Consider the following 15,272-nt stretch of genomic DNA (forward strand, 5'->3'; position numbering starts at 1 on the left):
TCACTATTTGCCTGTTTGTGATTTACATTGTAAGAACTAGAAGGTTTCTTTTGATGTTTGTTATGATTGAACACCCTTTATAACTAAGAAGAATTCATTTGGTTTTCGGTATTCATATGATTCAACTGTCGTTCACTTTCTCAACTAATGATTCTGTATATTCTTCTTGTTCTAATCTCACATGGCAGCTGGTGAAAAATACTTTCCTTAAAAATGAACGCACATTCTCAAGAAAATTGGTTGAGATGGTGTTGTCACTAGCATTGGAGAGGACAATGTCAAAGGGGGAAATATTGAGCTGCTATATGAGTAAGGTCAGACATACTTGTCATTTATCGGATCACTGAACATATCTCTCTGACATGCCTATATGTTAATTGTGTTTAATATTCTTTATCCATAAGTATACAAGTTTATCTATCTATCAGGGATGGCATTTCTCTGTACTACTTTTGAACTCACTACAAGTCCAGATGGTTGGTTATTAGGTGCAATTTTGGTGAGGTCCGTTTTTGGTTGGGTTGTTGTATGCTAGGTAGGAAAGAGATCTGTACATGTGAAGAGATTACTAGTGACGAATGTGCAAGGCACTTCATGAGAAAGACATATGCATATAGAATACGTTACACATAGATACATTGTATAGATATTACTGAATCCGGACCGCACATTATACATAACAGAGCTAGGGTGTACGACAGATATACTGGGGACATGGAATTTATGGCGTTGAATCAGCATCTGCATTTTATTTTGGTAAGCATCCATCTTGTCTAAGTTTGGGGGAGTCCTCAATGCTTGCCGGATTAATACCTGCCCCAGAACTTCGATCGCCACTCAGAGATCCTTCCAGGTTTGTCATTTCTGTTATTGTTTTGGTTCTTTTTTAGCTTTGTTCTTTGTGCTACTACCCATGGTAGCTCCACAACTGCAAAGTATTGCAATTGTTTTCCGGTCAGTAGTTTAATACAAGTTAAAGCAAACTTCTACTATGTCATAGAGGAAAAACTTTCCAAGCCAGAGTATTGAAGAGGATGGTGGACGTAGGCTATCTTGACATTGAAACAGCACTTTCGGTCATGAAACAATATCTTCCTCTGCAAGTTAATGAGTCAGAAGCCCCTGTTGTCCTTCCCCCGGGAGGTATGTACATGTTTCCGACAGCTACATATAAGATGTTCGTTGATGATGATGATGCATCCTATGCAGTTGTTCTAAATCTTGAGCTAAAAATTATTTCCTTTTACCAACGGTTTTTTTTTTATTTTTCGCTTCGTTACTTTCAAATGACCTTGTTGGTTTGGGATCTTACTGTTGCGGTAAATTAAATTTTATCTCAGGAGGTAGAAACTCCAAATTCAAGGACATATGGGACTGGGAAACAGAAAGTAAGATATTGGAAGCATGGGAGGATATGGACAGATGGGCTATCAATGTCCTACAAACTGCTTCACCAAATTCTTTGGTGCATCCAATTACTGGTTGTGACCTGTGACTGAGGAGTCCTCGACTCCTAGGACAAAGAACAATACATATCCTAAACAAGGACACTGGATCCTATGGGGTTCCTTTTGCTGAACAATCATTGTACTGCATCCATAAGCAATATCTTTCACTTGGTCGTATTCTTGGGAATATTAATTACTTCTTTTGTAATAGATATTTTTCATCATCAACGAACATCTTATGTGTCATGCAGAAGTTCTAAGACTTATTAGTTCATCTTACAGGAAATTTTCTGTTATGAGTGAACCATTAAGGAAGTTTCCATTATTAACTAGTTCTTCTTACAAGAAACCTTGATTGTGACATATTGATTGATAATTGAACCATGTTTATGAGAATTGCGTGAAAGTAGGATGCTGGTGAATAAAATTGGTATTGACCTTACTATTTACAAGATTCAAACCCAAGATCTTTCACTTACAAGTGGAGAGAATATCACTGCACCATAGCAAGTAGTAGAAATTCAATAGAGTTTTATGTAACATTCTTGAATAAAATATCCCATTGACTTGATTTGGTTCATGAATCCAAGAAATAGTGAGAATTCATGATCTCTGTCAATTCTAAAGTCCACCATTTGATCAATTGATGTCATTTCATTAAGCCTCCTAAATTACATTCATCCATCCTAAAGATTTCATTTAAGTTGGAATTTGGTTATTCACCATGTTAGTAAAGGAAATTGTGGTTCCACCATAAAACCATTTTGCAATAGTAGCCCAACTTACTTATAAGCTCATGCAAGGTCGCTTTTTCCATCAACGTGAGGTTATTCTCAACACGCCCCTTCACGTGTGGTGAATTTTCAAGCCTAACACGTGGACAACACAATGGGTGACGTGGAGCGCATGTGGCTGTTTGACTTCACATGTGGCGCATCTTAAGCAAGCTATCTAACCAATTCCATTTAGGATCGATGTAGGCATTAGGAACGGGTTCTCACACTTTCAAAAGTCTACCTTGTAGACTTAACACTCCATGTAAAATTGAATTGAAATACCTACTTATGGTCTCCTTGACAGACAGAACCTACTCCCAATTGTGCGATTCTTTACATGATGTGCAAATATATGCAAAAACATGCAAACTCGTTCTTCCATTGTCACTACACCATCCAATTCGACTCTTACCGTGGTCACTAAGCATCTGATTTGGTTCACACAGTGAACATCATCATGTCCTATTATATTGTCTAAATAGGCTGACACTACCATTCTCTTGACAAATGTGTAATTTCTAAGTGCAAGTTTCCAATTCCGCCTTCTAGCAGAATTATGATTGATCATAAACCACATCATCAACCAAGTCACACTATTCAAGTATCACAACTTATCAATGAAGCAGCCACAATCTTTCTTTCATCCATGTCTAGTGAAAATATAAAATAACTTTATTAGATGTTGGCAAATAAATAAATCATTGGATAAATGTAAGTAATGACACAAGAAGGATACAAGAAGACATGATTGTTAGGCAGTTAAAGCAAGAATGTAAACAAGATTAAACATTCGTAGGATACAAGAATACATGGTTATTGTCTAATTATCTTGCTGTCTGGCCATGAATATATGGTTATTGGCTAATTATCTTGCTGTCTAATTTTGATGTATTGAAGTATATTTTTCACTTATAAAGATCACTAATGTGGATTTAAGAATTAGAATTTCCTAGTCTTCAGAATGGGAGACATAAAATGGTGAAATTAATGTGTTTTGTTTTCTGTGGACAACATTGGAAGTTCAAACTTGAATTCAGAATCACAATCTGCTTTTAGCTGAAACAGAGGGATATTATACAATGCAACAAAACTATACAAACTTTGACATTCATGTTCGACATTCATGTTCATTTGTTATTACGATGGATGATTCAGTTGGATGTTGTACCAAATGGTTCAGAACTTGACTTACAACAAACCCTAAATTTCAAACCCAACAATAAACCCTAAAATTCGAAAATTCTAATTAAGACACAAAATTATATAAATCAGTTGCAAAATTAGAAAGAAAACAATAACTAGATTCAATCAATTGAAAGAAAATTGCAGTAAAAACAGAAGGAGAAGGGAAGAATAGAAGGAGGGGGCGAAACCTGGGAAGAAGAAGGAGGAGGAGGAGGAGTAGGAGAAGAAGAACCTGGGATTAAGACAAAGTAGAAGAAAGAGTAAGAGAAGACGAACTTGGGATTCTGACGAGAGAGCAAGCGGGAGAGGCAGGGAGAGCGCGACGAGAGGACGCAGTGAGCGAGACCCGACTATATAATATCGTGGTTTTGGAGAGGATAAGTAATTGGGTGCTTACCATATAAAACAAGTGGGGCAGGAATATTTGATCGAGAGTCTTGGGTTCTGTATTATTAGTCTTATTTGGTGAGTTTTGTGGTGTATCAAACGAGGCCTAAGTGTTTGGTTACCTCGTGGCCTTACTTTGTAGGGGCCTAATGTGTAGATGATTTCCCCATCGCCATTTTCTTCTTGGCAGTGCGAGTTTCGATGGTCATGAATTTTGTCATTATCATACCACTGGTCTCACTGAGCATGTCAAAATGTTGACCATAAAAATACAAAGCCAACGTAGCATGCATATCGAGTAACTAGATCTAACTACGTTCTTCTTGTGAATGTAGGTGTGCTAACTTGCAACCAAGCTCGGTCGGATGAGTAGAATAAATGTAGGGGTGGTGACCTTTTTAGGTGAAAGAAATAGAAACTTTTCGCGCCACCGAGACATGGATAGATAACCAACCAACCTAGGAGAAATGTTGTTTACTTCTCCAAACTAAAGTTGCTCCTATGATGCTTGATTTTACGACTTCAGTGCAATTTATGTATCCAAACTGAAGGTATCGCTGGTTGTCAATAAAGTGTTGTTGACTTATCGACACTAAAGATGTATTGACATGATGGTGATGATAGTTAGTGTTTTTCCTAGGGGTGTGAGAAGGTTTTCTTGTAGAGCGAGGTTTTCGCGTAGAGCGTTTTATATTGTTTTTTAAGTTAAGGAGACTTTTCATATAGTAAAATCTCTTCTATCTATAATTTATAAGGATGATTTTCATGATAAACAAGCATGCCTAGGTAAAGTTTTGATAGGACTATGTTTGCTTAGCATTTACCTTAATACTCTCTCCCTTTATCTATTTAATTCCTTTCTTAGACAAATCTTCATCATCATCTTGTCTCGACCTCTTTGATTCGAACTAGGATTCTAAACTTAATCACTTTATGCAATTAGTTCATTCTTATTTGATTAAGAATGAATTATGATCTGTAGAATAGTTCACATTCATTCTGATCATTGACAATTTTAGATTACTTAAGACTCAACCGAACCACATCTGAACTTAATCATTTCATAGTTCTACTTTCGTGAAGACTCGGTTGAATCATCCCTTTCTTGGACTGAAAGCCCACAGGCCTGAGGGATCATTAGTGGGCAGAGGATTGTGTTTTTCCAACTTGGATTAGCCCATTCTTGGTCGAAACTGTTCTATATTGATAAAGAATATGCAACAATCAATGTATATTTTCATTTTTATTAATATATTAGTATATTCTGGTCAAAATGAGTAGTTTACATACCATATACAAGAAAACTTTTCGACTACAAAGTATAAAATGAACATACATATCAGCATTTTCTATCGTTCATTAGGGATGTTTTAAATACTAAAAATGCCATTTAGCCAAATGGCTCTTAATATCATGTTAACACTTTACAGCCAGATATATGCAACAAATTCACTGTTGCATGACAACCCTATTCATTAATACATTACTAGTTCGTTTGGATGCGTTTTTAAAATGATTAAAAATACTTTTGGTGAAAATGATTTTGATACCAATTCTTAATAAAAATTCAAGTGAATCCTAAAAAAACACTTTAAATGCTTTCTGTAAGAAAAATATATTTGGTACTTTTGGTACTCAAAATCAATTTAACTAAAATTACTTTTAAACATTTAAAAAACACATCCAAATAAACTTAAAAATTTATACATAACATATATTATCGGACAAATTATCATTTGACGGAGAAATCGTTTAATATAGGCTTATAGCCCCTTCTCCCACATGAGTCGTAACGAGGCCACGTTTAACACCCAAGCCTCAACCAATAAATCCGTGCCACGTGCATAATACCTCAAAACTGACGTTCCTGCAGCCAATGAAAATTGAGATGACTTGTAAAATACTAAAATTGGTGAAGGCAAAAAATAATTGGGTTATATAAATTGCCGAATTTTCCAACCAAAAAGTAAACAAATATAAATTGCAGGATCCGTTCAAAGAAGAAGAGCTTCGACGACTCTAGATTTTGGATTCTGATCTCCATGGCGTACGTCGAGCGAGGTTCTCTCTCTGCGCCTTTATTGTAATTTCGTAAATTTATTTTGCAAATGTTGGGTAATTTTATCGATTTCGGAAGCTAGGGTTTGTTGCTAGAATTTGAAATTGCGGCTTGATCAGCAAATATCGTTAAATTATGTGTTTCTTTTGAATAGCTTTCTGGGTTCCAAGTTTGTCAATCTTTGTTTTTTATCTTTAATTTTCTGAAATTATCAGGATGAAATCTGTTTTTTTTCTTTTAATCTATTTTGGTAATTCTTTTGTACTATTAATCTTGATACAGATGATCATTTTGGAGGTTTTGGAACTTGGTTTTTTTGTTTAATTTGGGATCCTAATTTCTTGACTTTTCAATGTTGTAATTAGGGGTTCAATTTTGTTGTTTGTGTCTTCTTTTGAAGGGGATTTTTATTTTCTATAATTTGCGATACTTGCCTTGTTAAAGAGTTTGTGTTTTGCGTAGCTAACAACAATAGGTCTGGTTTGGTATTGCTTTGCTTTGAAAAAAAACAGCTTCTGTTGTGCTGTGAGAATAAGCAACTGTGAAATAAAGCAGCAGAGAGTTTGGTAAACCTTTTTGTAAAAGGGCTTTTGAAAAAATGGGGCAGTATTATAGTGTTTGGTAAACTTTTATGTAAAACAGATGTGAAAAAAGCCGATTTTTCAAAGTTGGATTTTGCAGCCTCTTGTTTTTGACTTTTTTCAGTCCAAAATTGTGAAAAAAAGCTGAAGCTGAATGTTTACCAAACACAAAAACAACTCCCAGTTTTTTTGATACCAGCTTTTTTCAGAATCACACCAAACCAGGCCTTAGTCAATTAGATGTGCTCCAACTTGATTGAAGGGCTAGCATAAAGAACGTTTGTGTGATTTTTGTGGCGTTTATATTTGTTTCTTTGGCTATGCTTTTTTTGGTTCTACTATGAATATTATGGATGACAAGTGAAGATGAGCTCAGCTTGGAATGACCATTTTGTTTTTTTTGGTTCTATTGCTTTTTGGAAAATTCCTATGCAGTACCTATCTATCTTTCATGTTATTTATGCCTATGTTGGATTTTGAGTACGGGGTATTTTTTTGCTTTCTATTTTGTCAAGTTTCTTTTGGGCCTTAATGCCGTAACTCTGCTTTGGGTAGTGTTTGGTTTATGAAATGAAATCAAGTTGTGAATGATGAAATTGAACTAAAATTGAAACTTGAAGAGAGTTAACTCGTAAAGCATGAAAATTGAAAATCAATGAGGAATGTAATTGACATTATGCATTATTTTTGGGGACGGGACATTCCATGTATACAAATAACCAGCATTCCATTCCAAGGTTCAATCCAATGAAACCAACATTATTTTACCACAAAAACAACAACAAACAAAGCCTTATTCTACTAAGTGGGTTCGGCTATAAGAATCTTAGTACGCCGTTCTGCCCAGTTTTGCATCCATTCTTTTGTTAGCTTTAAGTACTCCATGTCTCTTTTAGAGTCTCTTTTCAAGTTTTCTTAGGTTTTCCTTTACCCCTTTTGCCGAAGCCTTTGTCTCATAGTCACATTTTCAAACCAGAGCATCTATAGCTCTTGTGCTTACATGTGCAAACCACCTTAACTGCTTTTCTCTCATCTTATCTTTAATTGTGGCCACTCCTACCTTACCTCGAATATCATGATTCTTAATCCTGTCATTTCTCATGTGGCCACACATTCAACAAAGCATTTTCATCTCCGCTACACTTTTTTTTGCATGTGTTGATGCAATTTTGTATGTCTTTGTAGTCAACTATCCTGGCATGAACCTGAATTGATTGTCTATACTCATTATGTCTCCCAAAGCTTCATTGTATGTCTCATTAACTTAAAACCCTTATGGTTCATGCATTTTATTTGTCTCCCTTATTCTTGTAGGTTGGCACCAATGTGCTTTTCCGCCACTCATTTGGCATCTTTTTTGTTTTCAAAATCTTATTGAAAAGGTTTGTAAGCCATGCTATACCCGACTCTCCAAGACTTTCCACACTTCATATGTCGTCGGTTCCACTACTACACTCTTCTGTGTTACTCAACTCACCCAAAGAAGTACTCATTTCAAGTCTTTCATTGAAAATATTATGAAGCAAGCTCTCTGTCTGTCCTTAACCGCGTTACAATATGACTTGTTTTGTTGGAAGCACTGATGCTTAATGCTCCTTAATGAGCGTGACTTAGCTGGTTTACTGATCCATGTTTGCTTGGTTAGTTGCGAGCTCAGCTGCTTCTACTAATTTAGGGCTAAGTAGCACCTACACCTATTGTTCTAATCTGTAGTGGCCACGAGAAACCAGTCCAAGAGACAGCAATGATTTTTTAGCCCAGTCTGATAAAATTGAAATTATCATATGCATGATCTATTGTTGAGACTGGGTTACTAATTTAAGTCAGATAATGCAATTAGATGGCATCGGGAATTAGGTGTTTTGTGTGTTTCCCAGTTTTTATATTTGATAATAACAAATATCCTATATCTAAATGATGTTGGGAAATGTTAGACGATTGATACTCTTGTGTCATGATTATGGAGCTGACCAGGTGGTAATTTGCATACTTGTTTGTTTAGGTGTTGTGAAATCCAAGCGATCCATTTGGCGACTCAAGACGATAACTGATTTCTTCTGGGCCATTGTCAACTTGATAGGCGTGTTTTTTGCTACAATGTTCTCGGTAAGAATAAGAGTTGTCCTGTTCTCTGCTCTGTAAAACAGTATCTTACTTTTGGAAGTATCAAATTAATTTTGTCTACTAGAAACTTATGCTCGTAATATTTAATTGTATAGATGGAAAAGTCCGATGCTTACAAAAAAGGATCTGCTTCTGGAAAGAAATGGGATGGCGGTGGCCCCGGAGGCCCTGGAGGGCCATATGGTGGCCGTCCACGCGGGCCACCTCGGGGACTAGACAATGTCCGTGGAATTGACCATAGTAAGTTAATTATCATCATCATCTCTCTCTCCCCTCTCTCTCTCCATTGTTTGATTTTCTTTTCTTTTTAATTCTCGTTAATACTGCTTTCTGTTGAACTCGCAGGTGCTGTACCCGCCTGTGGTTCCTGCTGTGGTTAAATGGGGGAAGAGCATATCAGCATTATGTCTTGTGCATCATTTTCATTGTGCCTCGAAACTTTTTAGGAATGATAATTGGTATGTTACTGTAGATAGATCATGAACAGGGAGAGAAACACTATGATATATGCAATAATCGACTGTATTTTGTGTTTTTTGATGCCTGATCTTAAGAATTGATGTGTCTGTTTTATCATGTAAAAGGATGTGAGTGAGTCCTGATGATAATTTCAAGCATGAGAATCTTCACTTTCGAATTATTGATATGGTGAGTTGTGTGTTTCTTTGGCAAAATATTGTTTAACTTGAGTGCATCGAAAGTTGGTGTCGTAGGTAATTTTTCGTAGTGTTTATAGGACCTTTTCACCGCACTTCACATAACTGGGTAAATACTAAGGTTACAGTGTTCTATACTCATATGCTTCAATTGTTGCCATTACAGTCATCCTTTGCGCTTATGCTGTTCCTGACTTGTATGGCGGAGATGTGGGCCTTGCCAGTGTCATGGCATCGGCACCATGACTAGGGCTAGTGGTTTAAGGCATTGGTGCCTTGATTACACCGAGGCTTCCACGCCCGAAAGTGTCAGAAGTGTTATAGGGGAGGGCGTAACTGAACATAAGACATAGGATGCTTGAGTAAAATTTTCTTAGTCAATTGAGCTATCCATTCTTTCAACGTAGACTTATGTTTTGTTTAATCTGCCTCCTAAACGCTAAATCCAGGATGTGTGTGAGTTTTGTTGGATATGTTTGAGTTGGGTTACAACTTCATTGGAAAACCGATTGAGGTAATAACCTATAATCAAGTCATTTCACCCTGCATTTCAATAAATAATGACTGATTTGTAGTTTTAGTTTCATAAATAGGTTCATGTTTGCACTTTTAGAAATAGTGCATTTCTAAGAATAGTGCATTTATAGGCGTTTCAATTTGCAATTACTGATTACAATTTCACAGGTAGCCAAAATAGAAACCCATCACGCTCACAAGACAAATCTTGATGCATCACTCAAGCAGGATATGAGCTGACAGTTCGATGCCTCAAGACACGCATCCTACCGTCAAATACAACCCACTTACCAGTCATACGTCGTCATGTTAGCTAAGCCCATCACTGCCCAACGAAAAACATGTCTCAACTAGCCCAATAAAGGAATGTGTCTTGAGTGCAAATAGATATAGTGTCAAACTTCAAATCCAGAAACCGTTCTAGTTTGCAGTGCTGGAAATAGTTCATGTTTATCAGTTTTTGACCCATTGTTTATCAACAAAAGATAATACCATTATTCTCTAAGTTTATTACTATAATGTGACTCTGTCCAGATTGATAGTGTCATTCCTTGTGCTCAACCACAAGAAGAGTCTTCCATGTAAGAACAAGGAAGAACAAGAACAAAGAAAAGGAATCCTTCACTAGTGGTTGTGAATGACTGATTTTTCTCGATCTTTTTTACCGTGGTTCTGTAGTAGCAAGTCATAAAGATTGACAAATAGAGAAACATCCAATATTCTACTCTATTTTATATTTCATCGGGAGTAATTGAAAAAGAAAAATAGTAATAATAAATAGATTTATTATCCTTTTTTTTTAAACGGAGCATTGAAACTTCATTTTATTGGCCTAGCCAAGCGAATCATAAATTATTCTAATTGATTATATTAATCCCTATACCTTCCCGAAAAAGTGGATCTAATTGAACTTCACGTTCCAAATTTTTGATAATTCAATCAATCTTTCTCTTTTAGAATATTAACTGATTGGTGAAGAAGGAAGGTTAGCTTAAAAGAAGTGCATAGCCATGAGTTGCTTAAATTATCTCAATCATCCCTGCTTTCAGTGGAAGAACAGATACTGACTATTTATATCGGAACAAAATGTTATCTTGATTCATTAGAAATTGGATTGCGGGAATGATCAATGACTTGAGTTTAGTTCCTGGGTTTGAGCGGGGTAACATTCCGTTCTTAAGCAAAGTCGTCATGCCTGTCCTGTTCAGTCATTTGCATATTGGTAAGTATGATTGTAGAAATACAAATAGGCAAAAGAGTTGTTTTCAACAAATTAATATATGGGTGCCTGGTGAATCCAGACGATCAGCCTCAGAATGCGCTTCGTGCCTAAATTTCAAGGGCTTTGAAAGGGAAATGTGCACACTTCTTGTTTGTAGAAAACACATATGAAGAAAATGTGAATAGAGGTGCGGAAGTTCTTGTTGGAGTTGGAGATGCAGTGAACATGATTCTTGCAGTGGCTCGTGCAGAAGGAAGAAATGTGGTGAAAAGGAGTCCCAGTTTGGGAGAAGGGGCCCATTTGTTTTAGAGGGTCTGAAGATTCATTTAAAAAGAAAAAAAAACAGGAATTATTTTGGAAGGGTTTGGTTCTATGCCTCCCTTCTTTTTCTTGTATTTTCTTTTCCAAGAGGGATAAGATTTATGTCTCCTCTCTTTTTCTTGTATTTTCCTTTTCAAGAAGAATAAGATTTATGTCCCACCTCTTTATAAGGGAAAAGGGTTATGTCCTTCTTAACTAGGTATAACTTCTTTTTTTCATATCAATAAAATTCTCTTGTAATGTCGAGGTCTCCCAAAAAAAAAAAAAAAAGAATCATGATCCTGTACATTAAGTGTCATAATGGAAGTGGAATTTTTTTCAAGCGACCAATTACTTGTATTACGATAATTGGTATTCCAAAATGTTTCTGGCACACTGAAAAGTCTCTGGTTGTGGTGATATGCAAAAGTGTGCAATGAAGTGTCTTGAAGCCCTTGTGATAAACACGAGATAATTAAAGTGCATTGAGTTGAATGGATAAAAGTTTTTTCTTTTGATAATGTAGGGAGACCAAACTAAATGATGTGGTTGTGTTGATGATTGGATTATTACTTAAGCGTTCATTAATGTGCATATGTGACACATAATTTGGTTTGCAAATTTGATTTAAAATTATGGTCTCCCTTGTTTTACCCTTTTTCTTGGGTAATGCTAGAGAGACTTAATTTGCAGACTAAATTTTGGAAACTAAAGGACATGAAAGTTGATGATTGATTTATTACTTAAGTGTTAATAAACTTACTCATTTGTATTGATGACACATTATTTAGTTTCAAATTTTGTCTAAAAATTTAATCTCCCTAATATTATCCTTTTTCTTTTCTTTGATTGGAGAAAGTGAAAGGAACGGGTTAGTGCAATATATATTGTACTTGTAAATGATTGGTACTTGCATAACAACTGTCTTTAAAGAATTTTGAGTGTTAAAATTAAAGATACATTGTGGAGCAAAAAATAATCCTAAAAATCATGGAGCTAACATGTGGATTATTTCACAAGAAAGACAAAATTGCCCCTATTAAATGAGCAGGGAGTAGCCACATTCACCACGCGCACCTAAGGTAGAGCAATCAGAGATCAATGACTGCTCAAGGCACCCCTGCCCGTAGGAAAAGTCAAAGGTATTTATGATAGAATAATCCCTTATTCTTATCATAAATACATTCTAATCAGAGAAGACATCTTTCAAGTAAGTTATCCTAATTCCATTTATTTAGGATATTTAACTATAATTACTCCAAGTTATTTATTTATACAAATATCTTGGAATATTCTCACCTAAAATACCACATAAGGCCGACCAGCCGTAAACCCTAGAGGGCTGACCCATCTCCTCTTTTTCTCTTACAAATACTCCATTTATCTCCAAAATTCAGTAAGATTTAGCCACCCATAAAGAGGCTTTTTGCTTCCCACAAACACTCAAACATATTCTTTATAGAATTCTAACTTTGACATCGGAGATTCTTTGGCCAAAGCCCTCTCCATTCATCATGGGCGTGTGAGGCTTTTGGCCATAATCTTAGGTGTTATTATTTTGCAGGTGCAAATTCGTTAATCAAGGAAATGCAGAAATTTGCATCCACAGATTGGTACTTTCATTAAGAGCTTTGATTTGAAGACTCGAAGAAGACTTTCGCTTTCAACTTCATTTGTTCGTAGATCCACGACTACAATGGCAGGAAATTTAGAAACTACAACTAATGAGACCTTCTACATGGAAGGATATGGACCAAACGATGGAAATCATGACGTGGTTCCACGTTGTCGCTCGTCGCGGCTCACCACAACAAAGATCGCACCTTTGCCATCATGAGGTATCGTGGCCATGCCAACAGCGGCAACTGCCACTGTAGTAGCCCACGGGGCAGCCTCCATTTAAGGAAAGGAAATCCTAGGGTAGGAGGCCCACGACGCAAGCAGCTAGCAGACGCAAGCAGCTAGCAGACGTCAACCTAAGTGGCTGCTCGCCATCGGTAGCAGCTTTTGGCACCTGCCACCTTCACTTGGACACGAGTTGCCTAGACCAAGGGAGCCCAAGCTATGCCAACCAAGGTGGCCTAATGCCCATGCGCCCAACCTGCTCTCGTAACTTTCCAGAATGTCCAACATGGTCCCAGAATAGTTCAACTAGACCAGATCCAGATCCCAAGGCTGACAGTTGAACCAAAGATATTTTCATCCTACCTTACTGAAGATCTAACCCATCATGGCTCAAGCTTTGCACTCGGAGTCCATTACACTTCCACAACTTAAGTAAACGTTTACTGTCCTAACTCTTTCACTCTAAATGGTGAACAATACCTATCCCAATAGGTTGTTGAATTGACAAGCACCCTCGTGCAGCAAACTACCTTGGTGAGTTAGCTCCTACAGTGCACCGAGATGTAGCGTGCCCGGGACGAGGTGTTTAGAAGTAAGACAAGGGAAAGTGATGACATTTCTTTCCAATGGCGTCCCAGCAAGCAGCCACTCAACCAACCACGAATTGAGTGTTCTAGCAGTGTACACTACACTTCCACCTAGGCCCTTGAGATAGTGTAGAATCTCGTCTTAGCACGTAGAGGAGTGTGCACTCTTGGTTAAGCTACCGGACGAACATACATTCACGGTTGGGGTCACACTCCAATAATCAACATGGACAACCTTTTAGGCGAAGTGTTCATACGTGGCTAGGCTCGCAAGGAGCATCATCCACCTCACATAGGAGTAGGTAGCACGGCGGACGAGGAGAAGCAGTCGCACAATCCGACTTAAGTTCAACCGGCAACCTACGAGTAATTTGCTCGCCTGCCAGAAACGTACTACATGCACAACAGTTGCGATATAGACGAGACGAGCCGAGCATAGGGAAGAGCAGTTGAGACTAGTAGGTCATGATCGAGGGCAACTAGAAGCCTCGCTACCTAGACAGAGGTAAATTCAAGAAGAAGTAGAGAGGCTCATGACTTAGCGATTGAGCAGATTCCAACGTATTAAGACTATAGGTGAAGCCCTTCGCAGAGACGTGGCACACATAGGCAAATCACCTTTCATGGATGAAATCAAGTAGACGGAACCCCGCATAAGTTCAATACACCACATTTCACCTATTCAAGAGAGATAGAGACTTGGAAAGGTACTTGAAGCACTACTGTAGTGCGATGATCCTCTATAGGGTCAACGACACCTTAATGTGCAAGATATTCACCACTGCTTTGCAGGGTAAAGGGCATGATTGGTTCCATACCCTGCCTCGACAGTCTATCCAAAGTTTCCATGAGCTTTTCGCACCTCAAAATTGAGCCTTGGTTCAAGCTGCCAAGACCATCCAAAGGAGACATCTCCAAGTTGGATCACACCAAGTACTGCGCGTTTCACAGAGGTCCTATTCACATGACTGACACTTGTTATACCTGGAGGGACTACCTAGAGAAGCTGATGAAAGAGGGTAAATGCGACAGATACCTGGACAAGCCAGCTGCGCAGCCTAGGAAGAATACGGACACAGACGAGGAGCCATCTGCCAAGACTATCAGAATTAACAGCATCTTCACCGAGTCCGAATACTTGGGGGCTATAAACAACTCTAAGAAGAGGCAGATCCAGCAAGCCGATGTTAAACTTGGACCCATCGTTGGTTTCACCGAGCAGGATGCTGAGGGAGTTGACTTCCCACACGATAATGCACTGGTAGTGTCCTTTCAATTGGCACACATTATAGTTGATAGAGTGATGGTGGACAACAGCAACATAGTAAATCTATTTTAGCTATCTGTCATTCAAAAGATAGGCCTGGAAAACAAGATAATACGCTGAGCAGATGTACTTACTAGATTCAATGGATACACCTTATCTGCTATTGGCAATATAACAATTGATGTGAGAACACCACCAGTAGTCTCAAAGCAGACGTTCATCATAATCAGCGACCTGTCTCTTTATAACGAGATTTTATGAAGGCCCTGGCTAGTGAAACTGGGCGTTGTAACCTTCGTCAAGTACCAGAAAATTCGAT

The 15,272-nt window shown here is 37.6% G+C and overlaps 3 protein-coding genes across 3 annotated transcripts; all 3 read left to right on the top strand.

The window, feature by feature from the left end:
• The first annotated feature begins 184 nt into the window (after positions 1 to 184).
• LOC103936485 lies at positions 185 to 1,797 on the top strand. Its single transcript, XM_048581266.1, has 4 exons — positions 185 to 314; positions 684 to 853; positions 1,001 to 1,143; positions 1,341 to 1,797. The coding sequence occupies exons 2-4, from the start codon at positions 795 to 797 to the stop codon at positions 1,493 to 1,495; spliced, it is 357 nt and encodes a 118-aa protein (XP_048437223.1). The 5' UTR covers positions 185 to 314; positions 684 to 794; the 3' UTR covers positions 1,496 to 1,797.
• Positions 1,798 to 5,701: 3,904 nt separating this feature from the next.
• On the top strand, positions 5,702 to 9,200 carry LOC125475900 (selenoprotein K-like). Its single transcript, XM_048581267.1, has 4 exons — positions 5,702 to 5,857; positions 8,439 to 8,542; positions 8,656 to 8,800; positions 8,906 to 9,200. The coding sequence occupies exons 1-4, from the start codon at positions 5,839 to 5,841 to the stop codon at positions 8,938 to 8,940; spliced, it is 303 nt and encodes a 100-aa protein (XP_048437224.1). The 5' UTR covers positions 5,702 to 5,838; the 3' UTR covers positions 8,941 to 9,200.
• Positions 9,201 to 14,488: 5,288 nt separating this feature from the next.
• Positions 14,489 to 15,025, top strand: LOC125476060. The gene has a single exon (XM_048581792.1). The coding sequence runs from the start codon at positions 14,489 to 14,491 to the stop codon at positions 15,023 to 15,025; it is 537 nt and encodes a 178-aa protein (XP_048437749.1).
• The last annotated feature ends 247 nt before the right edge of the window (positions 15,026 to 15,272 follow it).

The sequence above is a fragment of a genome, unplaced genomic scaffold (genome assembly GCF_019419815.1).
Source record: "Pyrus x bretschneideri cultivar Hongxiangsu unplaced genomic scaffold, Pyrus_bretschneideri_v1 Contig17, whole genome shotgun sequence".
Lineage (NCBI taxonomy): Eukaryota > Viridiplantae > Streptophyta > Magnoliopsida > Rosales > Rosaceae > Pyrus > Pyrus x bretschneideri.

Excerpts from the sequence above, each read along its gene's own strand:
- LOC125476060 (XM_048581792.1), top strand. The coding sequence starts at position 14,489 with ATGATTGGTTCCATACCCTGCCTCGACAGTCTATCCAAAGTTTCCATG.
- LOC103936485 (XM_048581266.1), top strand. The coding sequence starts at position 795 with ATGCTTGCCGGATTAATACCTGCCCCAGAACTTCGATCGCCACTCAGA. Across the intron at positions 854-1,000 it reads CCACTCAGAGATCCTTCCAG|AGGAAAAACTTTCCAAGCCA; the intron begins GTTTGTCATTTC and ends ACTATGTCATAG. Across the intron at positions 1,144-1,340 it reads TGTTGTCCTTCCCCCGGGAG|GAGGTAGAAACTCCAAATTC; the intron begins GTATGTACATGT and ends ATTTTATCTCAG.
- LOC125475900 (XM_048581267.1), top strand. Across the intron at positions 8,543-8,655 it reads TTTTTGCTACAATGTTCTCG|ATGGAAAAGTCCGATGCTTA; the intron begins GTAAGAATAAGA and ends TTAATTGTATAG. Across the intron at positions 8,801-8,905 it reads TGTCCGTGGAATTGACCATA|GTGCTGTACCCGCCTGTGGT; the intron begins GTAAGTTAATTA and ends TTGAACTCGCAG.